This window comes from Guyanagaster necrorhizus, assembly GCF_019112545.1.
Source record: "Guyanagaster necrorhizus MCA 3950 unplaced genomic scaffold BT62scaffold_55, whole genome shotgun sequence".
In the NCBI taxonomy this organism is placed as follows: Eukaryota; Fungi; Basidiomycota; class Agaricomycetes; order Agaricales; family Physalacriaceae; genus Guyanagaster; species Guyanagaster necrorhizus.
Genome location: NW_025064934.1, coordinates 91,016 through 116,320, shown reverse-complemented (window position 1 = coordinate 116,320; position 25,305 = coordinate 91,016). Strand labels below are relative to the sequence as shown.

Sequence of the window (25,305 nt, the reverse complement as noted above, 5' to 3'; positions counted from 1 at the left end):
AAGACTTTGAAATGGATCAACAGGGATTCAAATTCAAAAGTTAACTATGCCGCTCAGTGATTGCTCAAGATGGAAGAGCCTTGAAGTTTGAAGACAAACGTTCAGACGACGAAAAGCTCGCTACCATTCCATCCGTTCATCTGTATGACAAAGGAACACTGAACGGCGCTCATTAATTTGCCTACGTGATTCGTTCCAACTGTTCACGTCGACATCGGATTCCACGGGATAGACTCCCAACATCTGAAGTCGCTCATTTTCTTCAACCTCATTCGGCCATCACTTGTGCGGCAAATATCCCACCCTAAAGATACATCATGAAGCATGAACACCTCTAGCGCCACGCAGCGCTTGGCAAACATTGCAGCGATTTCGTCTGGGTCGCTTGGAGCCTCGTCGTTATCTGCATCTGCATCCTCTTTATCAGCATTCTCTTCAGCACTGGTCTCCTCTGGAACAGGCCCGCCCGGCGGTATTGGTTCCCCAAGGTTCCACCCGAAGTAGCGAAGGTGAAGGAGGGAGGCCAGTTGGGAAGCGTACGTGGCCGATGGCTCAGGCTAAGCACCCGGGACCCCAAGCGAGCTTCTTGCAGTTGGAAAAGGAGTAAATGAGTCAACTGGGGAAAACGCTGGGAGATGTCACTGAAGACGCTTGCGCTGCCCTCTAACAAACCGTCAAGGACCAGATTCGTGAGAGGCTGTGGCGCGAGTACCTCTAATAGTGGACGCACTTCTGCGTCTGTTATGCCAGCGGCAAATCGAGTTTTGAAATGAGTGATATTGGGATTTATCACTCAAGGTTGACAGCCAAACGCAGAGAAGGCCAACCGATGCAGCCGAGATGCTTGTCAGGGACAAGCGCGATAAATAGGAGAAGTGATATTCCTTGGCCGACCGGATGAACAAGGTAAGTTCGAGCTGCTGCGAGTGGGAAAAGACGTAAAGAGAGGTGATTTTAGTGCAAAACGCGAGGATGTTCCAGGCCGTAATCCAATCCAGCCCTCCAAGTCCACTGATACGAGATATCGCCAGCCGTAGGTGGCGCACGTTGTCAAGGTTGAAAAGCTGGGTACAGCAGCCAGTATTTTAGCCTCCGCCACACTGGCTACACCGAACAAGCATCGGTCTACGACCAGCCTCTTCAGGTTGGGCAGAGTTGACATGGTTCGAAGGAAGTGCGTGCTGACGACCAAATCGTAATGCTTTCGCCATGAGGAAAGGCGGCCGATAGGCCAGAGAGGACGGAAGACAAATCATAGCGCGTGTCAAAGGTTGTAGGTAACCTGCCGCTGCCGGCCCAGGAATTGCGAATATTCAGAATCTCGATCTGTTTAGTGATATCAGGGCGCGCTACGAGGAATGCAATGTCTTGATGCGCCTTGTCCAGAGACTGCTGATAACACCAGAACAAACGATTTTTTTTTTGTTCCGTGACAGACCTGCCTAGTATTAATGCTATCTCATTGGTCGAAGGCACGCACAAACGTATGGAGCGAAACTAAGGGCGATGCCTTAGCGCTAGATTCCACTTGGGTAGCACCGGATGCTGACTCACTCGGTAGGTGTATGGCGCTCCCAAAGCCCTCATATGTCGACAAGTCCTTGACAGAAGACGTACGACGCCACTGCCCCCCTGCTGAAACACGAGATCCAGCAGCTCGTCAGGGAGATCAAGAAGAAATAACTTCTGGATCTTCGGCTCGCCCTTGGAGTCTGTTATCTGCCTGACAACGCTATCTAATGACAGGGTGAGATTTCGGAAGTAGGCATAATGAAAAAAAAAGTTTCACTGACCTGTCCATTCCTTCACGTCTTCGTAAACGTATGAGCTTGGTACAAGCCATCGCTCTCGAAAATTTTCCCACATCTCCTCGTTCTGAATTTCATAGTACACATACGAGCGACCTTGGCCTTCCAGGAGACCCTCAGATGTCCATCCGCGTTCGAATTCCAGCACAAATGGGGCGAGAGCTTCCACGTCGGCAAGAAAGAGAGACCAACGTGATGAATAGAATTCAAATCTCTTCAAATATAATGAACGACTGCCGCGACCTTTTTTTTTTTAAAAAAAAATTGCGCTTACGGAGAGACGTCGACCCGTGAGATCCAAGTCGCCCTATATAAAGGTTTACTTACTTACTCTCCCCGACGCAGATGAAAAATTACTCACCGAGTAAAAGCCTATCATGGTCGTTATGAACGCCTCCAAACGGGCCACCTTGAAATCGATGTCCTGAGAAACGTCGATGGGCCCATCTTCGTCGAAGTGGTTGAAAATTTTGTAGGACATGCTGCTGTTGTATATAGCCTTGTCGAAGACTGTCGTTGGTGGCCATGATACAGAATGATAGGTCTGGCGCCGTAGAGAGGCCTCATCCTCTAACAAATAGTGAGTGTCCTGCATGGTGGTAGGTAACGAAGAGGCGTCGCTTCGACACCGAGACAACGGCTGGATTTCCAGCCCTGCATGATGGAGGTGGTTGAGTGGTTGGGCGCCACAGCCACCGGACTGCGGCCCGATGGATCCGCAGCATTGCATTGGAGAAAATCTATAAATACTAAATTTTCTAGTGGGACCACATGTCGGTTTTCTAAACTCTAAGCTGCTCTAATTAAAAGTCATCGTGCATGACAGGGTATTTCATCTGGTGAATACCAGGACGGTATGAAACGGTCTCTTCACACGCCAGTCCAGGATATCCTAGTGCGTCAACCGTTGCTTGTGCGTCCTCGGGTAAGCACAGATGCATTCTTCGAAGGAAAGGCCCAACATGGTAGCGTTCACTTAGAGCCGCGCGCAACACAGAGTGCCTTTGGACAATCCAGTCAAAAATATTTCTGTAGTTTTTTGGCGAGAGGGCCATGATCCGCAGGAAGGAAAGGTTTGGGAGGACCAGAGGCAGTCGGGATACAGAGTCCTCTGTGGACATGAGGGGCATGGGGTAATTCATCGACGTCAAGGTCGCGGTGTCAGGGGAGATTAAGAAAAGGTGCCTGAGCGACGTCAAGGATGCCATGAACCTCAACGGCGTGGGCAAGTGTTTCTCTTCGACGCAGCCCCGTTGGAAACTGGCCCATGCTGGGAACCGTTCCTCTCGAAAGCACACATATCGAAGAATAAGAAAGGTTATCTGGCTCAAGGGTAGGAAGCGTATCATAGTATCAAAAAGGTGGCTGATGCAAAGGGCATGGAGATCACGCATATAGCCTCCAAATGCGTCTTCACCATACATGTTGATTATAACCAGGGCCCTAAGCGCAGGAAACGCGACACGGTGGAGCAACGGCCGGAGGTCGCGAGCATTATAAAATCCGAGACGAAGCATGCGAACGTTAGGCAGCGATAAACGTTCACCAGGAGAGAACGAGGCCCCGGAGTCTCCGGCCTCAAACGCACCGAGGATCTCGACCTTGTCGAGGGTATCCTTGCTGAGCCGTAGGATTTCAACCAATTCTTGGATCTTTGGACAGTGATGCACTAGAAGCCGTGCGAAACTGAGGGATGTCAGGTTTGATTGTCGGAATCCTTGCCACCGGCATGGAACACCAATGATCATGTCTTTAAGAGACGGGCATAGCTCTGCTTTGGGTGGAGCCAAGCCCCCAGTCGCAAACACTTCGTCGGCATCCCGGAGGGAGAAGTGGTAGAACTGTAGATCTTCCAGAATGGGCATCGAGATAGCAAAGATGCGCTCCCAAAGAATGCGATGGCACTCCCAGGAATGATGGTTGATCACCAGCCTTTTGAATCGTCCAGCGTGAGGAAGGAGAAGGTCGGATAGCACATATGCATGCCTGCGAGTCCACCAATCCCGGAACGATGGGGGTGGTCGGACAACGATTTCGACATTGACAGGTTGTTCGCCCGAACGTTGGAGATAGAGCTGGGCCAGAGGAAAGCCGACTCGAGATCCGTTAACAGAATCGTGAACATGAGACGTGGCTGGCGCGGCGACTGCTGATGACCGCTGAATGGCCACAGAAGTCCACAAGGAAGAACACTTGTTAGCGACGTCGCGCCAGATACCACAAACATGGGAGATGACCAAGGGTAGGCCGGTGGGCCTGACACCCCACATGTCCCGCATCTTTGGTTCCCAGGTAACCTGCAGGAAGATTTCGATGAGAAGTTCGGGAGGAAGGCGGTGAATGGGAGAGGAAGGCGGAGAGATTTTCGATGTCCTGTTGCGCAATAATCGACTCGGAACCTTCAGCTTCGCCATGCCTGTGGAGCATTCGTTCAGCGCTGGACCATGCATGCATGCAGTTTGGTTTGCCTACCTGATCTTAGTATGTAGCGCGATGGACGATGTGCTGCAACGCCGACTGTGGGCAGAGGCAGTCCTTATGTAGCCGCGGCTTACGTTCGAAAAGTCAACCAAACCTTTGTCAAAACAAAGTACAACTGCCGGCAGATCCCACAAAGGCAACAGGAACAGAACAATGGCGTCAAGCAAGCAATCACCAACTGCATCACGAAACTCTGCTTATCCTGGCATGAAACCTGAATGTTGCACAATTTCGGTCACAGCGGACCAGTGCCACCATTGGGTCAAACTGAGAAAACTGTAAAACAATGCAGTCCAGATATTAGAATTTCTTTTGTGCTTCGTCACTATTCGGTAATATGAAATATTACATTGGAGAGACTTACGATAGACAGGAGTATCAAACCTTCTAATCTTCGTCCATCTCATCAATATCGCCTTCCAGTTCATACATCTCCTCGTCGTCCATTTCGTCGGCATCATCATCTTCCATCCTATCATCCTCGAGCATCCAAAGAGGCGGATGCAAATCCGGCTGATATCTAAGCACGACCTTCTTCGCAAATACCTCATCCCTTTGAACAATCGCCTCGGCCTTCTCCTTCGCGCACACTGGCAGCGTTAGTTCAAAACACTCCAGAATTGTACAGGCACGCATACGTGCACGCTCCTGCCAGAAGGACAGAATATGCTCATAGTAATTCACCCCGGGCGTCGAGATTTTCAAGACCTTCAGCGCCGGAAGGATATCGGGGAAGTCACTCATACACCCAAGGGTGATGACGTCAGGGCTGTACAACGAGAGGCTGGTAAGCGATGTGAGCTTGTTGAGGAAGAGGAACGACACGTGTTCTTGTCCTGCACTCAGAAGTTTGTTCCGAGGTAATTGGAAGGTGATACAGTCGAGACGAAGGTGTTTCAACTGATCGAGGGGCAAACACCCAGCCAAAACCTCAAATGCAGCAATTGCCGCTTGCACCATATCCTCAGGAGGGCGTCCAAACCACGTCGATTTGCGATCCAGGTTGTTCACTTCGAGCGAGGTAAGCGCTGGTAAGAGAAGTTGGGGGAAGAGACACTGGAGCTCTTCTGCAAGGGAAAAGCCAATTTTGAGGGTGTGGACGCGCGACATGGTGAGTGGACTGTCGAAGGCATGATTTTGGAATACTGTCCCGGACAGTTCCAAGACTTGAAGCGTATCCTGGCTGAACTCGAGGATTTGTCTGAGCTGATTAGGGTGAGGACGGTATTGTAGCGGGAGACGATGAATATGTAACTCGATGAGGTTGGAGGGACAGAACATGTCCCATGACATGGGAGTGCTCATCAGATTGAGATACCTGAGATTAGGATACAGTGAGATTCCACGTGAAACAACCTCGGGTTTTTGGGTTGTGCCTGCCGTGAGAGCGGCCGACGCGAAACAGCAATCTAGGTTCTTAGACTCCGGAAAATCCTCATGAAAGATGGCACGTGGATCTGTGATATACTGGGCTTCCCATCGAATCAAGATGGGCATCTGAACTAGAGTCAGACCTTCCGTCAAGAGGCCATAAAACTCCCAAGAGTCGAAAGAGAAACACATGGTCCTGATACGGTATGAAAAACGCCTGAAGATGTGTGACAAGACACCAGCATGGGTTCTGGTGAAAGGAATATTGGGTCTAGGCATTCCACGAACTGAAACATATATGTTCACAGGAAGAGGAGAGGAATAATGAAGATAAGCCATGGGCACAGGGAATGCGGAGAAGGCCCCCATCTCGATAAAGCCATCGGGATACGCAGAATAGTTGTTGATGACTATGGTGGTCCATAACAAAGGGTGCGATGTGACAATCCTTCGCCAGGACTTGCAGATACGCATGAGGCGCCAAGGCGCGGTAGAGTCGGGCGGGCTGAAAGTGGTAAATTCGAAGATTGACAGTAGAAGTTCCACAGGAAGTCGATTGATCGGTCCCACGACCTGCGATGCTTGCTCTTCCCCCGGTGGTGAGCCGTTTGAGACTTTGATATCTGTGTTCATGTTGCCGGACATAGCTGTATATGTTGTTAGTTGCGAGCCACTAATAGCAGAAAGATAGCTTACCTTGGAGTGTGAAAGTGAAAAGGTAAAAGAGTGGCGATGATGGGCGAGAGAAGGGTAATGTGTATATGAACGTCTCCAGGACGAGGGCTAAAAGTTGGTGAGGTGAGTGGTCAAGAAAAAAGCGACCTCGTATAAATACACCTACAATGGACCGAGTGGCGAGGCATCACAAGACACGACTTTTTGGGTATAACAGCCCGCTGTAGATAATTTCAGGGATGCTGTGCGCGGGGGCCACTGATAACCAGAGCTGGAACAGTAGTCTTCTGCAGACATCGTCGGATCTCTGGAAAAGAAAGAGGACACTAGGCGTCAGGGAATGAACGTTTGAACTTGGAAGAGAGATAAAATTTAATGCTACTCACAGCGACGTATCAGCTATCCCATCCAACCCCCCTGACGCGCTTTAATAAACTATCTAGGAAGTGCGCAAATCCCTTGTTGTATATCGATATAATTTGTTGCCAAGCGCAGGACTAGCAACGTTAAGGCACGCAACAGCGACCCCTCGTGAATGTATATCCGCCCTTGTTCTCTGAGCTAGGTGCATATTGCTATCAAATTAAAAAATATGTCTTTTAGAAGAAAAGAAAATCGCGCACCTTGCCAAGGCTTTTGAGGTCCCACCCTGCTGCAAGGCCCGTTTCCAACCCTAGAATGGTGCTTGGAATGCCAAAGAAACACTATGTACTTCTATTTTAAACAGAATAAAGGCCATGTCACGAAGGTAGACGAACAGTGTGACTACTACCGCTTAGGATGATGGATGTGGGAGGGAAGGAAATATTTATTTGGATCGCACGCCGCTGACAAGCAATCCTCAGTAGTAGGACTATTCCGCCGCCCGACCCGACGACGTCATGATGTTGCTAACTCTAGGCAGTCCCATTGTTCGGACTATTACTTGCCGTCCAATTAATTTAACCTGTATCAGGTGCATTGTTGAAAAAGATGGCTATCGGTCACTTTCACATTCCTCAGAACACAAGCCAGCTATTCAGCTGTTCCTGTTCGCTATTTTCCAATTACCATTACACAAAGCACAAGGCTTTCTCTTTCGGGAGAAGTCCACCTTCGTCCTTTGTACCACCTATTCCTCGCTTTGAGAACAAGTGACCAACCCTCGCAGGATAGTCGTCTGTTCAAAATATTATATTTAGCCTGCAGGTATAAATTTACCGTAGTCAAGACCCCATTGATTTATTCGATATCGCTCAAGTTTATTGGCGCATTCAACTATTCGCTGTCATGAATTTCGTCTCCATCAGCAACCTCTCTCCCATAAATAATTCCAGTTCCGCCCCGATGAACTCTATCTTCCCGTCCTACACCTGCCCACGTCCTAGGGAAATAGCCGAGAACCATGATGGTTTTGCTAATGACGGCATACGTGTATATCAATCGGAGCTGTTCGAGAGGGTTCGTACCGGACTTGACATCCCAATCTGCAAAGCAAAGTTTGTCATATCGGCAGGAAGTGCTATTGGCAGTCGGCGATCGATGCAATGATCAATCACTGAGTGAAGCCCGCACGCAGCACACGCTACCATGAATCAATATCTCTGCTCCACTCATTAGGGTTCCATATTCCTCGGGCGGAGCCAGAAAGCTTTGACGTTGGGACCACTTTCGATATTGTCGTGCCATCGCCTCCGCGAACAATACCCCACGACGCGAAAGGAAGTCCTCCGCCGCCTCCCACAGTCACTGTCTCCAAAGAAGGGCTATATGCAGCAAAAACCGACACCAGGGGGTGCTGGCTATCATTATCATCCAGATCACCATCCTTGCTCTCCCAGAGCTCGTACGGTGCGCCACAGGGACCGCACTTGTCGTTCCCTTCAATAACCAGCATTGTCCAGCTCGTAACGCCACGGTTCATACGGTAATTCCAGTCGAAATAACGCAGCTTTGAGAAGGAAGAAAAGTATGGCGCATATTCGAACGGCGGAAGGGGCCAGGAACATGTGAATCGAGTCTTTCGTTGGCGCTGGCTTTCTCGCCGAGAGAGAGATAGTGCGGTAAGACCAGGGAGACAACTGGATATACGCCTGATGATAGCGGGTCTTCCTTCCAGCAAGCCATCGATGATAAGAATTTCCATGGGATGGGCCTGCAATTCGTTGAGGAGAACGAAGAGGCTGGCATCATCGATGGGATTTATGAATATAAGCTTTAGGTGTGTAAGATGATGTTCTGTTGTATCGTGTAGGAAATGAACAATATCGGGAAAGATTGTCTCGACTAAATTCCCCAAGCACAGGTGCGTCAGATGACTAAACCGGTCCAAGGTGATAGCGTCGGCCAGCTGCATCGTAAATATCGATGAATGAAAGAACAAAACATTGATAGCATTCGGAAAGAGAGCGAGAGTTTCCCACGTGGAGATGGACTCTTCGTCTCGGATATGTACAGCCAAATTTCTGACTTGAACCAGCTGCGGGGAAGTTATAGTGCTTTCGATAGGACAACTAGTTAGATTGAAGGTGCGGAGGTGTGGCAATGCGGCGATAGCTTGGAAGATGTGACTGTGGAGGGGAAACGTAAACATGGAAAGGTTGGTCAAATTCATGGAATGGCCCAGGACTGCACAGATGGTATGGGAAATGGCAGGGAGGAAAAGGCTGGGTGGAAAATCATCGTGGTGAAAAGTTATAGTGATGTCCCAATGATTGAACACATTTATGCTCTGGAATTTGGAGGTAATATCGGGGCGGGTGAGGAGGAAATAAGCATCTTCGAGGGCCCGAACGGAGGCCTTAAGCAGATCCTTGATTGCATGTTCCTTCTGTATGGCGTTCCGGGACAAAATCGCCGTGGTATTTTGGTACAGACCCAGATTGCGAGACTGGAGAAGCTGAAAGTCAGGAAAAGAAAATATCGGGTAGAGATGCTTACTGTGTAGATAAATGGTAAAGATACAGCACGCATACGACGGCAGGTCGCAGACAAAAGGAGTGAGTCTGTTATATCCATGTGCTTGTAAATTGCGTCGAGCAGCTCATCAGGAAGGTGGTCTATCAAAAGTTTCTGAAATTTCGGCTCCGCATCGTGCGCAATCTTCGGACCAGATCCTAAAGTACAGTATCAGATATGCCGAAGAAATAGTTCAAACGTTCACGGACCGGCCATTCTCATGATATCTGCATAGTCTGCCTCACTTGGGAGAAGCCATTTCTGTTGAAACTGCTTCCATAACTCCTCGTCGGTCATTTTGTAATTTGTGTATTCGTGCTTTTGTTCCAGGAAATCGATCCACTCGTCTTGATATGGCTCGGCGGTAGCAGCAAGAGCGTCAAGATCCACTCTCAGCTTCTCCCAGCGCGCGTAAAGAAAGTCGAAGCGCTATCATATACATCGGCTTTTCATCGAGTAAGAGAAATGGCAGCATGCTTACGGCGCGAAAGCGTCCGGTTAGATCTGAACGACCCTGTATCACCCTTTCAGCATTCTTGTCTATCTAGCGGTAGCAGGGTGGACGCACCGTATAAAATCCTTTCAACGAATTAAAGAAGGCTCTGAGACGAACAAGTCGAAAAATTTCGTCGTCCACAATGCTCGTCACGCCACCGCCCTCGCTAATTTCTTTATATTCTTTGTATTCCCATCGGTTATATTGGGTCCACATTTGATCAAAGTGGGTAAGAGGAGGCCAAGAATTGCCATGCGAGATCCTTTTCGTTTTTCGTAATGATGGTTCGTCTTCCGAAAGATAAATGGGGTCGATATCCATGACTGTTGCGGACAAAGGTTAAGGTTAAGTAGCACGAATCAGATACATTGCCCCTTTTATCCAGTAATTTTAAATAACTTAAAGAGGGCCAGAGAACGACGTATTAGGTATCTTATCGAATACCCCTCCTGACGCGCTTGACGAATCATAAAAATCCCTTCTTTTACTATATCGACACAATTTGCTAAGTGCAACATTAGCAACGTTAAAAAAAGAGGCATAGCCTGAGCACGCGAAAGTAACCCTTCATGAATTCATATCCACCCTTGTTCTCTAAGCTAGGGTGTTGTGATGATTTCCTGGCAGGAAGAATGTAAAATCATGCAATTTTGATAGTAGAAGAAGACCTGCACCCTTGCCTTGTCTACCATCCGACTTAATGCACTGAATGTGAGGTCTTTGGAGTCCATCCATCCCATCAAAGGAGGACAGCTCAGCATCCAGCAATCACTATTTGTGCAGAATCTAGAGAACCATAAGTCTTAGCTTGAGAAAGATGGGGATGCCTTGTTGCAGGCAGGTTATTTTCACACAGTGGATAATAGGCCAGGCTGAGTATGATGGTCAATTGCTTAAAAGCTGAGGTACATATGACTACTACTCACCTGAGTATGACAGTCAATTGCTTAAAGGCAATTGACTGTCGACTCAGAACAAAACTGTCTATACTTATATAAGGTTGACATCAGGTACTTGTGTCATCCTGCAACACTCCTTCTTGACACAATACTTCTCAGAGTTCAAGACCCAACAGCCTGATCATGTGAGTCATCTTCTCCTTCCCTAAGGCTTTTGTGAAGATGTCAGCAGGCATGTCTTCTGTGCAAAGATGTTCAATATGTATGTGCCTCTGCTCAACCTCATCTTGTAACCAGTAGAAGTGAAGGTCAAGATGTTTGACATGACTGTGATGATCAGGATTGCAAGCAACAGAGAGAGCAGACTGGTTGTCAATCAGCAGTGGAGATGGTGACAGATAATGGAAGCCAAATTCTGTGAACAGATTTTGCAGCCACAGAATTTCCTGTCCAGCAGAGATGGCAGCCACATATTTGGCCTCTGTGGTCAATAAGGTTACTATAGATTGTAGCTGGCTCATCCAGCTGACTGCACCTGTGCCCATCTTGACAACATATCCTGAGGTTGAGCACCCATTGTCTGGGTTTCCACTATGATCTGCATCTGTGTACATTTTGAACAGCACTGGGTTTGTAGCATCAGGTGAATATGTCAATTTTAGGTTGATTGTTCCCTTTATGTATCTGAGGAGGTGCTTCAGGGCCTCCCAATGCCTCAATCCAGGGTTTTTGCTGAAACATGATAGGATGCTGACTGCAAAAGCTATGTCAGGACAAGTGGTGATGGCCAGGTATGCTACAGAGCCAAGGATCTGGAGATATGGGATGTGCCACATGGTTTCCCATTCCTCTAGAGTAGCAGGGGACATTGAGCTGGATAGCTTAGTGTGTGGATCAAGAGGAGTACTGACACTGTTACAGTCAGACATTCCAGTGCATTCTAGGATTTTTTGGATGTACTGTGATTGAAAGAGTGTGAGCATTCAGTTTAGATGATCCCTGTGTATTTTGACACTGAGGAGGAATGAAGTTGGACCTAGATCATGAAGTTTGAAGTGCTTCTTGAGATCATTGACAACATGTCATACAGACTCCATGGACTTTGCAGCAATTGTTATATTGTTGACAAACACCAGAACAATAATCCAAGCATCATCTCTCTTGTACACCCATATGCTGTGTTCACAGTGTACTCTGTCAAAGCCTATCTCAGTCATAGTGCTATGGAGTTTTTTGTGCCATTCATGCCCAGCCTGCTTCAGTCTATAGATGGACTTAAAGAGATGAAACATCCAGCTCCTGTCCTTTGTCTTGAATCCCTCTGGTTGTTGAAGGTATACCTCCTCTTTCAGATCACCATTCAGAAATGCTGATGAGATGTCCATGCTCCAGAGCTCCAGGTCCTCAAGTGCAGCAAGAGTGAGGACTGTTTGGATGGCTGCCCATTTTGGAGTAGGAGAAAAGGTTTCAGTGTAGTCAAAATCTGGCCACTGTGAGTACTCTTTTGCAACATAGTGTGCCTTGTAGCATTCAATGGATCCATCAGGGTTACACTTCACTTTGAAGACCCATTTTTCACCTATAGCCTTTCACCCTGGAGAGAGCTTCACAAGCTCAAAGATGCCACTTTCCTGCAGTGCATTCAATTCCTGCTGAGCTACCTCATATCATTTTTCACTTTCCTCTCCTGGCTAAGTCATCATCTCTGCAAGTGTCTTTGGTTCATCATTGGATACAGATGCTTGGTTTGCCATCTCTACTGCTGTCTGAAATGTAAGCTCAAGAGCTTCTGTATATGTGATATAGCTATCATCATGCAATACAAAAGTCATTCCTGCAACAACATCTGTCTCAGTAAGCTCTGGCTCAGCAGTGGTTTCATCAATGGGATCAGAAATGGGTTCATCTGAGTCTGGTGAGTTCATCACATTGGTGCCAGAATGTTTACAGTGAAAACCATGTCCAGTGTTTGGAGATGGAATTATAAGACCTTTGGAGTTGTATTGTGGCTTGAAGTGTGCCTGAGAACATGAAAGTTGTGAAGAGGGTGTAGGAGATGTCAAAAGACTTGATAGTGGAGTAAGAGGTGATCCTAGAGGTGTTTGCATATTTGATAGAGTGGATAGAGCTGGCTTAGATGGCAAGAATGATGATGATGAGAGTTGCTCAGATGACAGAGATGGCTTATCAGTAGGTATGTTCTCTCTCCCTTGATGAGGCATCATTCCATCAGGTATAGCAGTATCTGTGCTGTTATGTCTGTTTGTGGAAGATGTATCATCACCAAGAGGATTTATAATATTTTTGTGATTTCCAGGAAATACATGCTCATCAAATACAGCATGGCTAGAGGTGATGAACCACTGTGTAGAAGGGTTCCAGAATAGCCAGCCTTTTACTCTCTCTGGATACCCAACAAAGATACATTTTTGGGTGTGTGACTCTAATGCTCAATGTTCTTTTTTTCATACTAGCACATATGCAAGGCATCCAAACATATTATGATTTTTCCTCTCTCCTATCATTTTTACCCCTATTTAAGCTTAGACAGGTCATATGGCTTAGTCATCACAAGACCACCTGCTATTCTTCCAATCGCTTGACAACATACAATTTGCCTTTTATATATAGTAATGATACTCAAGGACAAAGAGCACAACAGACAGAGAAATGCACAATTAGTATAGGACTATTATTAGCAGGATATATACAGTATTTAAAGAGCTCACTCTCACTGGCGACAACCCAGCTTTGAGCTAAAGTTTATTCATACTATTCTATCCTTGAGCCATCTAAAAGCCTTGTGACACACCACTGTAATCACACTCATAGACTCAGATGATCACCTGAAGTGCAAGATAATGCCTATTTATCACATGGTTACTCACACGTGATGCTTGGGCCTAACAATTAGCTCGAAGCTTTTGACTTCCCTTTCTCAAGCCTAATTGTGCTGAGAAACTAAATGCCCCCTGCAACCTCTACTGACCCAAATTTTGATCATGAGTTCTTCAAACTCCTCTCTTCCATCATCAGGACCTTGATAGGATTATTGGTGATCATCCAGCTGTGCCGGAGATGCCACTCAATTACTGTCTGGGCCCTTAGACATTATAATGAATTCTTACACATCCATGAAATACTACGAAATGTAACCTCTGACCTTCTTCTACATGACATCCCCAAATCCCAATGAATGACCTATCAGCCCCCAGAAGCTAGATCTAGTGGCATGCATCAGGGGAATGGTGAAGAAGAAATGGGAGGACAATGTTCTCCCCGATCCAGAAACACAGACACTGGCATCCCAAGAAGGTATGGTATACTCATACCAGGACCAGCCCCCAACCATGAGGATGAGGACATCCTGAAAGACTGCTTCCATCAGTCCCCCTCTCCTTCTTCCACCCTCTGAACCCCTGGGATTGCTGACTACACCAGAGACTCTCTTGATGCCCCTTGGATGGCTCAGCGATCCAGCCTCAGATCTCCTCATAGCCAGTCTCACAGCCTCCACTCTCTCTCCAGGACCAGCTCGAGGGTGGGGGGGATCTCCTCAAATGATGAAGAGCAACAATGACGAGTATAGGAAGAAACCATTCACTGGTACTTCCTGACCTGGAACTTCACCATCCCTTTCAACTATGATGATGCTGTTCAATAGGAGAAGTGCAGGAGGCAGGATGAGCCACAGCCAGTACATCATGAGTCAGAAGACCAGCAGAGGCAGGAAGCCACACAGTATGATGAGCAGCATCGAGATAAGCAGCAAGAAGTGGAAAGTGCCTGACTGGCAAGGGCTGATGTTGGCAGCTGATATGGACTATGACCTGAGGTCACTAGTGTCCTTGCACCCATACAAGCCAACCTCTCACTCTCAACCCCCATATTCAGAGAGCCCAGCACCCTGAGTAGTGGAATCCTGGAACACTGGACAGATGGCACCCAAACTAGATGATACCTGAGGCTCCCAACCCCTGAGTATCCTCCCTTCTCATAAACCCCTAGTGCAGACTCCATCTTTGGAAGTGATGAGTCCATCCTCAGACACTACAGATTATGGATCCCTGGCAATGCTCATATCCCCATCTGTGCTCTCTGAGGTTTTCTCAGAAGTAGGGTTGTCAGGCAGCTCATTGATAATGACTACTAGCACAATGTCCACCTCTATCACGAGTGAGTGGAGGTGACAAGAGCAACTGGAGAGAACAGGTATCACCTCAGTATCAGAAGTCAACCAGCCACTGCTTATAAAGACCCCCCAGTCACTGGTCCGAGTATCCAGCCAAGAGAGTGAAGCAATGATACACCAAGAAGTCATAGAGAGTATTTACAGCTGGCCCATCAGTTCTCTCCTTGAAGAGGACAATGAGGATGAGGAAGAAGAAATAGAGGACAGTGAACTGCTCCAAGGGCCGCCATATGATTCACAGGAAGAGACAGATGAAGAAGAAGCAAAAAGGTTGGCTTGAGAAGAAAGGACATGGGAATAGCAGGAGTATTATCTGCAAGGGGTAAACTTTCTATAGTGCAATGCTACCTGGGTAGCATCGCAAATTGGACAATTATATGTATATTCCGACACTAACAGAAAGACAGAAATCCTAAGGTGGGCAGCAACAGACTATACCATCCAACAATACAATCAAAGGCATCCAGAATACCCCATAAGCTGGCCGCTGGCTTATCAAGCCACACTCACTATATGATCAATGCTGAGAACCCCCCCAGTACCACCCCAAAGAGCGACATACTGGGCCCTGTCAGCCCAGAGCATCCTTTCAGACTCTGGCCAATCATCTTCGCTCACAGCTGCACAGCTAGCATAAATCTGCCTCTAGGCAGCAGTGGGATTCCAAAATCCCTGGATCAGCAAAGAAAGCAGGCTCTTAGGAGGGCAACCACCCCCCGACCAGGCTGAGACTAGTGGGACAGGAAAAGAACCCATCTGAGATGACCCTGAGGCAGTCTGTCTTAGATTCACCATGCAAGATAGAGTAATTGTCTGAGTGGACGATGCTCTGAAAGGAAGCCCAATTGCCAATGATCACTCCCTGCACTCATTCCCAGGACCCCCAACAGAGTGGCACCAGCCCCTGTTCTCAGAGTGGCTCAACCTGATGAGAGCACTACTCAAAAATGCCAATGTCCTCCAATGCTGTTCTGACCTCCTATGAAAACCCAGGCCCTTCAAGGGAGCATCAGATGATATCAACTGATTCCTGGTGGACTGCAAACAGTACTTTGAAGTCTATGTCAGATACTTAGGGAGTGACATAAATAAAGTCATATTCGCTGCATCATACCTTGAGGAAAAAGCCAAAACCTGATGGATCCTCATTTCCCCAAATTTCCGATCCACCACCAGGAATCACTACTGATACTCCTCATGGCCTGTCTTCAAACAGATGCTAAATGACAAGTTCATTGATCTGGCAGTACAAGAAGTACACAAACAAAAGATCAAGGAGTATAAAATAGGAGATAAGATGGCAATAGATTACTTTGACAAGCTTGAACGGCTCACCAAGTTGGCCAGATTCTGAAAGGACATGGCCAATGATGGCTGAATGGTCGAGGCCCTCAAGCAAGGTGTCCCCTCCTCCTACATCACAATGATATCAGCAATTAGCATAAAAATACTCATGCCGAATGGCTATGATGAATGGAAAGAATGAATCATTAAGATGTACAAAGAGTAGCAAAGGCAGAAAGTGGAATCGTCTACTCTGCAGGACTACACGAAGAAACCAACCCTGCCAACCCCAAATAAATCAGGGACAACTGCTAGGAAACCACAGAGAACCTCTACGACCCCGACCTCATACAAAACCAGGACTGGAACTACCTTTACTGGGGCTGGTAAACCCATGGACATTAATCAGATGAAAAAGAAAGGAAAATGCTTTAACTGCAGGCAGAAGAGACACATGGTGAAAGATTGTCCAAAGAAAAAATGAACCCAGGAGGACATCTGAGCCCAAATCACTGAACTACAAAAGGAAGATGAAGAACTTGAGAAGGAAACTAAGGTGGAGGAGGTAAAAGAGGAGGCCAGACAGTGAGCGATTCCACTGTTTTGGCCAAAAAATCCCATGGTGTGCAATCCTCAGACGCTGAGCAGACTGATCATATCTCTGTAGTTATGCCTATATCTACTATCATCAAGCATTTGAATATACCACTATCTTATGACATACACACCAAAGAATCACAATTAAGAACTCAATCACCCACAGGCCGAATTAGGGCAGAGAGCCCCAAAACCTGGCTTAAGCTATTCAATACTGAATAGACCTGGAGGGCAATCAGAGAAGCCAGGGATGAGGCTGTGGCAAAAGCCATACTCTAAAATTGGGTCCATAAAACCCATGTTGAGGAGGTGGTCGACAAAGCAATAAAAGGAATAAAGGACACACAAAGATGCTGAGCATTGGAATAGCTCGATGAGCTCTATGGACTAAAAAAATTCATCCAATGAACCAAGGCAGCTGGTCAGGACCTACTTGCTAAAGTCCAGATCAAAACCTTGATGTCTCGTTCCATCTACACAGTCACTGCCCTGATTGACAGCAGGTGTACCGGAAGTTTGATCAATTGTGCCTTCATCGACAAACACAAACTTCCTACTTGAGCCACTGCAGCTCTGATCCTGGTTTATAACACTGATGAAACAAAAAATCAGGCTGGTTCGATCACTAAATTCATAGAACTCTGACTAAAGATCGGGGATCATTTGGAACATATCAACCTTGCTGTCACAGACCTCGGAACTAAAGAGGTCTTCCTTGGGCATAACTGGTTGATACAGCATAACCCACTGATTAACTGGAAGACCAGATGGATCACATTTGCTCAATGCCATTGTTGAAAGATCCCATTCAAGCTACCAGATGAAGATCCAGAAGATCGATGGAATCAGGAAATGGAAGACAGGGAGATGATCCTCACAATAGACATCCAGCAGAAATTGCACATCTGAGCAGTGCATCACACTAACGAACTGGCTGCAAAAGCTAACCAACAAAAGGAGGAGAGGATGTTGGAAGAGATGGTACCCACATAGGCATGAGATTTCAAGGACCTCTTTAACAAAGAGAGCTTCAATGAGCTGCCCAAGCTGAAGCCATGGGATCACACGATTGAACTAATCCCAAACACCAGTGCCAACCTAGACTGCAAAATGTACCCCCTCAGTGTCAGCGAACAGCAGGAGCTTGACAAGTTCCTTGAGGAAAACTTGTCTAGTGGATGCATTCAGCCCTTGAAATCCCCTATGGCATCCTCCTTCTTTTTTGTAAAGAAGAAAGATGGGAAGCTTCGACCCATACAGGACTATTGAAAGCTAAATGAGATGACTATAAAAAACTGGTATCCACTCCTGTTGATCTCCGAACTAATGGACAAACTTTGAGAGGCCAAATACTACACTAAACTCAATGTACAGTGGAGGTATAACAACATCTGAATAAAGAAGAGAGATGAATGGAAAGTGGCATTTAGGACCAACCGAGGACTGTTTGAACCCACTGTCATGTTCTTTGGACTCACTAACTCCCTGGCAATCTTTCAGTGGATGATGAACAACATCTTCAGAGATCTCATCACCACTGGGAAGGTCACCATTTACCTTGATGACATTCTAATTATGTCCCAAACAAAAGAGGAATATCAGAGGTTGGTAAGACAAGTGTTGAACCTCATGAGGGAACACAAGTTGTTCCTCAAAGTGGAGAAATGCGAATTCAAAGTACTGAAAACAGAGTACCTCAGAGTCATCATCTCAGAAGGAAGCATCTGGATGGACCCCATCAAGGTGGCAGGGGTAACAGAATGGCCAGAGCCCAGAAAAAAGAAGGAGTTGCAATCATTTCTGGGATTCACCAATTTCTATTGATGCTTCATTCAAGACTACAGCAAGATGGTCCAACTGATGACCCAACTAACCAGCAATGCCCTCTGAATGTGGGGACCCTCACAACAGGTCATATTTGATGATCTAAAAAGGAGATTGGTGGAAGACATCATCCTCACTATTCCTATGGAGGATGGAAAATTCAGAGTGGAGGCAGATGCAAGTGAAGAGGCTGTTGGAGTGGTACTATCTCAGGAACAAGATGGGAAGTGGCAACCAGTCGCTTTCCTTTCCAAGGCCCTCATGGTCACTGAACAAAACTATGAGATATATGATAAGGAACTTTTGGCTATCATGCTCACTCTGGAAGAATAGTGACATTATCTTATCAGGGCTACTCTAGTATTTGAGATATGGACCGATCACCAGAACTTACAATACTTCTATCAGCTGTAAAAACTGAATTGCCAGCAGGCCTGATGGATTACCGAACTCAGTCAATATCAATATATGCTATATCACAAATCTGGTACCACCAACAAAAAGGCTGATCTCCTCAGCTGAAGAGCCAATCACGATCAGGGGGGGGCAGACAATAAAGGTATCACATTGCTATGACCCAAACATTTCTGAGCCATAGTAATGCTAACAGAGGAAGAAATCCATGAGCAAATCAAAAGCATCACAAGAGACAATCATAAATGGGATCAGCAGATCACCCTCTCACTCAATCATCAATGAGGGATGAAGATGGAAGAGAGACTGATCCAATATGATGGGTGGATCTACATTCCATGAGACATAGGTCTTCAGGGTGAGATCATCACCACCTGTCACAATCATGCCACCACAGGACACCTGAGAATAGCCAAGACAAAAGAGCTGGTGCTGTGAGAATATTGGTGGCTCAAGATAGAGAATGACATCATCACATATGTCAAAGCATGCGAAACCTGTCAGCATGGCAAAATATTGACTCAACCTTGAGCAGCCCCACTACACCCAAATGAGATTCCAGCCTCACTGTGGATGCATATCTCCATTGATATGATCACTGGCCTGTCTGACTGCAATGGCTATGATGCCATTCTGGTCATTGTTGACTACTTCTCTAAAGCAATCATTCCGATCACATGTTCCATGGAACTCACTTCCAAAGGATGGGCCAAGATTTTACATGATGAAGTCTACACAAAATATGACATGCTACAAGTAGTTATCTTGGACTGAGGACCTCAATTTGTCTCTAAATTTCTTGATGACCTCTATTGATTACTAAACATTAAATGAAATGCATCCACCACATATCACCCTCAAACCAATGGATAGATGGAATGAGCAAATCAAGAGGTTGAAAAGTACCTGCATCTTTTTATCAATTATCAACAAGATGACTGGGTCAAATGGTTGGCATTAGCAGCCTTCCAACACAATAGTCGCATACACTCAGCAACAGGATGGACACTATTTTTTATCAACTATGGTTGTCATCCTCATATCACACACAGAGTGCATCTTCACATGACAATGCCAGCCTCAATGGACTTTGCTATTACTATGGAAAAAATCCATAACAAAACTGCTGTCACACTTGAAAAGGCTGCAACAACAATGAAGGTGCAATACGACAAGTGAAGGTGAGCAGCCCAGACCTATAACATCAACAACAAGGTCTGGTTAGATACAACCAACCTCTATTTGCCCTGCCCCAAATGCAAACTATCTGATAAATGCACAGGTCCCTTTCTGATCCTCATTAAAATTGGCATCAGTGCCTACAAATTATGATTGCCCATAATGTGAAAAGTCCATGATGTTTTTAATGAAGCTCTATTGACATCATATATCGCACCAGCCTTTCTCTCACAAGAACAACCACCTCCCCCTCTCCTGGATCTCATTGATGATGAAGAACACTATGAGATCAAACAAATCTTATATCATAAACTCCAAAAGATTAAGGCAAAAGGCAGTGGGATGACAACAATGATCGACTATCTAGTCAAGTGGAAAGGATATGGGCCTGAGTCTAACTAATGGGTGAATGAAAAATATATGTCTGCTGATGATGCAATACACGACTATGAGTTATCTCTTAATTAAGCCATCAGGACGATAGTCTTAATGGGGGGGTAATGTTACAATTTTTTCTCTCTCCTATCATTTTTACCCCTATTTAAGCTTGGACAGGTCACATGGCTTAGTCATCACAAGACTGCCTGCTATTCTTCCAATTGCTTGATGACATACAATTTGCCTTTTATATATAGTAACGATGCTCAAGGACAAAGAGCACAACAGACAGAGAAATACACAATTAGTATAGGACTATTATTAGCAGGACACATACAGTATTTAAAGAGCTCACTCTCGCTGGCGACAACCCAGCTTTGAGCTAAAGTTTATTCATACCATTCTATCCTCAAACCATCTAAAAGCCTTATGACACACCACTGTAATCACACTCATGAACTCAGACAATCACCCAAAGTGTGAGGTGACACCTGTTTATCACATGGTTACTCACACATGATGCTTGGGCCTAACAAAACACACAAAAGTGGGATATATCTGGTTTTCAGTGATTTGAGTCCCATTCTGTGAAGGGTGTGATGTTTGGAAGAGGATCTGTGGGGATGTGATTTCAGACATGAATGAATACTCAGAGAGCAAGGTTCCAAAATGATGGTGGGAGATGTGACTCATTTAGCATAGCAGTGATGGCCTCTGCAATCATGTGGTTGGCTTGTTCTGCTGTGCTATTCTGGTATGGTTCATCAGGTTCAGTATGTCACCTTTTGATCCCATGCTCAGCACAGAAGTCAATAAACTCTCTTCCCATATATTCACCACCTTTGTCTTCCTGAAACTCAATGATTTTGAGTCCTGGATGGGTATTCTCTACATATGCTTTGAACTGCTTGAAGGCATTAAAGGTATCACTTTTATACTTCAGAGGTGTGATGGCCTAAGTGTCAGATGCACTGCAGATGAATGTTATCCAGTAGCAATAGCCCTCTGGGGTTGTGACAGGCATTGGACCTTTGATATCACTGTATACTTGCTCAAGAAGGTGTTTCTTCCACTCTGAGAAGCCACAAGGAACATTGTGGTGATGCTGTTTGCCAGTGAGACATAGTATGCAGATAGGATCAGTTGGAAGATCTGACTCTTGCTTCATTCCAGTTACTAGCTGCTTTATATGCATGTGCCATATAGTGTCTATGTTTCAATGACAGCAATGTCTATACTAAAGTGTGTTGTCCATCTGGCAGGTACTTGTGGAGCTTGAGTTTGCAATGATAGTGGTCAATTTTGAGAATGAATATGTGGTAGCATTGACATAGCCAATATTGCTCTTGTTTACAGTTGCTATGAATTGAACCTTTTCACCCTGGCTGAAAGTGACATCTGATCCAGCAATTGAGATCTTAAATCCCTTTTTCTGTGTAAGATGATAGAGTGATAAGAGATTACTTTTCAATGCTGATACATATAGTGTGTCAAGAAGTTCCACCACTGAGCCTTTCTCCCCCTGAATCTCTGGCTCCAATACTACTGACCCAATCCCTGCTGAATAGATGACTGAATTGTCTGCAAGATGAATGGGAACAACATGTGAAGCATAGAATCAAAACCATTGTTGGTGAGAGGTCATATGATGAGAAGCACCTGTATTGGTATTCCAATGAGACACAGCAGATGATGATAAATCAGTACTTGCTTGGCTAGCAGTCTCCTCCTTTGTCTTGGCAGAGTTAGCAGCTTCCAAATCCTTCTTTCCAGCCCCCTTGTGATGATGCTTCCCAGCAGTACAGTCAGCAGCATGTTCATGGTCCTGTTTAAGTGAGAGCTTCTTGGTTATACATTCTTCTTCTGCATGATTCTCACAAAGGCACCATCCACATTTTGCAGTGGCATTGGTAGCCAGATTCATGGCTGAATGGAAAGGTGTGGCTTTAAGAGCAACAGAGACTGCTGGGTCACTGGCATGCAGCTTCTGATTGTTTTCTTCATTGTGAAATGCAGTGTGGAGTCCTTCAAGAGTGAGTTTATCAGAGAGAAGGAATAGTGATGTGACAAAGTTTCCAAATTCAGGCTGAGAGAGTGCATGAATCAGGGCCATAACAAGAAGCTCTTCTTCTAACTGCTGGAGGCCAAAATGAGCAGGATGCAGAGCACAGATATGACTCATGATTTGAGTGCCCCAACTGGCAAGGTCTGGAAGTGACTCTTCTGTCTCCTTCTTGAGATTGAAGAAGCTGTCATAGGCTACAAAATGAGTTGCTGGTTTTCTTTGCTGATGGTGTGCCTTTAATGTGTCCCACATCCTCTCTGGATTGTCAAGGCAGCTCTTGACATGAGCCTTCTGGGATTCATCAAGGCAGAGGTAGATTGTGCCAGTGGCCAATACCTGAGTCTCCTTCCAGTCCTTCCAGTCCTTCTTCTCCTGGTATGTTGGCTTCTCAGGGTCTGCAAACTCTGGTTCAGGGTCATGGCCAATGGTGATAAGGTACTCACAGTGAGTTTTGAGTAGGGCTGACATGTTTTCTTCTCATTTGCCATAATTGGAGGCATTTAGGTTGTCAAAGCCCTTTTTGATTGTGTCAAAGGATGGCATAATGTATGTGGTGATATCATTTCAGTAGTGAAGTGACTGATGGAGAGATAGCAGGGCACAAGCAAGATGTGAAGATGAAAAAAAAACTCAAAATAGGCCTTAAAGCTCAGGGCCCATAACCTGTTGCAGGCAGGTTATTTTCACACAGTGGATAATAGGCCAGGCTGAGTATGACAGTCAATTGCTTAAAAGCTGAGGTACATATGACTACTACTCACCTGAGTATGACAGTCAATTGCTTAAAGGCAATTGACCGTCGACTCAGGACAAAACTGTCTATGCTTATATAAGATTGACACCAGGTACTTGTGTCGTCCTGCAACATGCCTTGCTTTGCAGGCCGAGTGTAATTATCGTGGCAGGCGACACCATGTTGTAAAACTTATGGCGCGAAAGAATACATCAAGTGCAGAAAGGAGCATCCACGAGAAGACGTACGTAGAAACGTCCTCATTCGTGGCATACGAATAATGTCTGACTCCATCAGGTTGAGTCGAGACTTGAGTGTTCAACGTGAGTACATTGGCTTGGTAGCCAGAAAACGGTATGACAGCTAAGCCAGGAATGAGAGTCGTTCCTGTGTTGCCAGCAGGACAACAATGACCGTACCTTGAGTCGTGTCCTGCGAGAAGGCTGGACCGATCAAGTTCTAGGTTCAAGCTGATCGCAATACTCTCTTGAATCGGACTTGGAAGCTGGATCATGGCTGGAGTGACAGGATTAAGAGCGCCAGGCTCATCGTCGGGGCCCTAGGACAGGCTGAGGAGCTGGGAAACTTTTTTTAAGGTGGGCGAGGCGTACCCAATCACTCTACGCGGCCTTTGTCGGAAAAGATGGATGCAGCGGTGCGTCCTGGTAGACGAGCTAGTTGGAATAGAGGTCTGATGGATTGTATTCTATCGCAACGAGGTTCTGCCGTGCACCTGAGATTAGCATCGCAGATGCAACGTTCCAGGGATGGAGAAGCATTGTCGTGAAGAGGGTGCGCATGATAACCAAATAGCAATGAAGCAGCTTGAGCTACGAGGTAAGGACGATTTAAGTATTTATAGTACATTGAGATAAAATCATCCCATCCATTCGCTGCGTGGTGTCAGCAAACAGATGACCTCATGCCTCCGTCGTATAGCATGGCGAAGAGTTGGTCCAATTTTCAATTCTTCTCGTCCAGGCCGACAAAATGAAAATGCCGAGAAGGCTGCTCCTTCTCATCTGAAGTGATAAATTCGATGACACTTTCCCCAGGCTTCTTAAACTGCTGTTCAGCACCAGCGCCTAGTTATCTTTATGCTCTTCGATTGTTTGTATTGTTTCACGATATAACACTGCGACTAGAGCATGTCAAATCTCGTTATTTAACGAAAGACCCACTCAAGGTTTAGTACACGACCATCTGGTTCCCAAGTTACTAGACGTGATCGGCGACATGTAGCCATGGATATCTCTGCGGAATTGACATTCCAATAGTTAGAAAGTTGGAACGATGAACTAGACAGTTGATTCTCACCTCGTCATTTACGACCACTAGCCCGAAGGGGCGCATCTGAAGCTCCAAGAAGGTTAGCAACGACAGCAGCGCTCTCCTGACTCCGCTTGAGTCTCTCATAAAGCACTTGGACGGACTTCGACACGTCAACCATCATCTCCTGCTCAGTGGGCACAACTTGCGGTGCACCCGGCTGCGGTGGAAACGGCAAAAGAGGGAGTGCTCCCACGCCTGTACGCCGCATTATATCCGAGAGCATCTCGAACGTCTCTTTCAACGCAGAAATATTCGCTATGACAAAAAAAATCAAACGTCAGTGCAACATCCTAACGACGAAAAAAAAAGAGCATATCAGAAGTACCCTCTGTCTGTGCAGGGCTACTCCCTGGATGATAGGCGTTTTGGCTGGGATGGACGCTGTGAGAAAAATGCTGCTGCATAGTGAAAGATGTCAGGAAAGCTCACATGCCCGACAACGCATCTGTTGCTTCATTTTGGAGATTTATAACAAGCCTTCGTACAACGTGTATGCTCTGCTTGAAAAGTTCTGGAGAATGGGGGTCGACTTGCTGGATTGCTTCTGGTGGGGGTAGAAATGGCGGCGGCTGGAAGGGGTTTAAACGTGGCGTAGGATAGTTGCCAGGTAAAACGGGACCGTATAGCACCGCTGCATTTA

The 25,305-nt window shown here is 46.2% G+C and overlaps 6 protein-coding genes across 6 annotated transcripts; all 6 read right to left on the bottom strand.

The window, feature by feature from the left end:
• Positions 1-203: 203 nt before the first annotated feature.
• BT62DRAFT_1081154 (uncharacterized protein) lies at positions 204-2,538 on the bottom strand (the record flags this gene model as incomplete). Its single annotated transcript, XM_043179640.1, has 10 exons — positions 204-557; positions 628-663; positions 731-738; positions 805-843; positions 895-1,104; positions 1,161-1,497; positions 1,555-1,736; positions 1,794-2,022; positions 2,083-2,115; positions 2,170-2,538. The coding sequence occupies 10 exons, from the start codon at positions 2,536-2,538 to the stop codon at positions 204-206; spliced, it is 1,797 nt and encodes a 598-aa protein (XP_043033571.1).
• On the bottom strand, positions 2,521-4,569 carry BT62DRAFT_642899 (uncharacterized protein). Its single transcript, XM_043181736.1, has 2 exons — positions 4,281-4,569; positions 2,521-4,224 (listed from the first exon to the last, which is right to left on the bottom strand). The coding sequence occupies exon 2, from the start codon at positions 4,220-4,222 to the stop codon at positions 2,612-2,614; it is 1,611 nt and encodes a 536-aa protein (XP_043033570.1). The 5' UTR covers positions 4,223-4,224; positions 4,281-4,569; the 3' UTR covers positions 2,521-2,611.
• Position 4,570: 1 nt separating this feature from the next.
• Positions 4,571-6,618, bottom strand: BT62DRAFT_643044 (uncharacterized protein). The gene is made up of 3 exons (XM_043181737.1): positions 6,502-6,618; positions 6,357-6,443; positions 4,571-6,307 (listed from the first exon to the last, which is right to left on the bottom strand). Exons 1-3 carry the CDS (start codon positions 6,521-6,523, stop codon positions 4,677-4,679), a joined length of 1,740 nt encoding a protein of 579 aa, XP_043033569.1. The 5' UTR covers positions 6,524-6,618; the 3' UTR covers positions 4,571-4,676.
• Positions 6,619-7,592: 974 nt separating this feature from the next.
• Positions 7,593-10,105, bottom strand: BT62DRAFT_997967 (uncharacterized protein; the record flags this gene model as incomplete). The annotated part of the gene is made up of 6 exons (XM_043190694.1): positions 9,841-10,105; positions 9,754-9,786; positions 9,482-9,701; positions 9,255-9,430; positions 7,904-9,204; positions 7,593-7,836 (listed from the first exon to the last, which is right to left on the bottom strand). The coding sequence occupies exons 1-6, from the start codon at positions 10,087-10,089 to the stop codon at positions 7,593-7,595; spliced, it is 2,223 nt and encodes a 740-aa protein (XP_043033568.1). The 5' UTR covers positions 10,090-10,105.
• A 13,535-nt stretch (positions 10,106-23,640) lies between these two features.
• On the bottom strand, positions 23,641-23,892 carry BT62DRAFT_833007 (uncharacterized protein; the record flags this gene model as incomplete). Its single annotated transcript, XM_043182413.1, has 1 exon — positions 23,641-23,892. A coding segment is annotated over one exon (252 nt), but the record flags the coding sequence as incomplete, so codon positions are not given.
• Positions 23,893-24,252: 360 nt separating this feature from the next.
• BT62DRAFT_938399 (uncharacterized protein) lies at positions 24,253-25,190 on the bottom strand. The gene is made up of 3 exons (XM_043187536.1): positions 25,095-25,190; positions 24,651-25,034; positions 24,253-24,587 (listed from the first exon to the last, which is right to left on the bottom strand). The coding sequence occupies exon 2, from the start codon at positions 24,886-24,888 to the stop codon at positions 24,655-24,657; it is 234 nt and encodes a 77-aa protein (XP_043033566.1). The 5' UTR covers positions 24,889-25,034; positions 25,095-25,190; the 3' UTR covers positions 24,253-24,587; positions 24,651-24,654.
• Positions 25,191-25,305: the final 115 nt, after the last annotated feature.

Coding starts and splice junctions, on each gene's coding strand:
- BT62DRAFT_642899 (XM_043181736.1), bottom strand. CDS start 4,222: ATGGCGAAGCTGAAGGTTCCGAGTCGATTATTGCGCAACAGGACATCG.
- BT62DRAFT_643044 (XM_043181737.1), bottom strand. CDS start 6,523: ATGCCTCGCCACTCGGTCCATT. Junction 6,444..6,501: donor GCCTCGCCACTCGGTCCATT/GTAGGTGTATTT, acceptor ACCAACTTTTAG/CCCTCGTCCTGGAGACGTTC. Junction 6,308..6,356: donor TTTCACTTTCACACTCCAAG/GTAAGCTATCTT, acceptor CAACATATACAG/CTATGTCCGGCAACATGAAC.
- BT62DRAFT_938399 (XM_043187536.1), bottom strand. CDS start 24,888: ATGCTCTCGGATATAATGCGGCGTACAGGCGTGGGAGCACTCCCTCTT.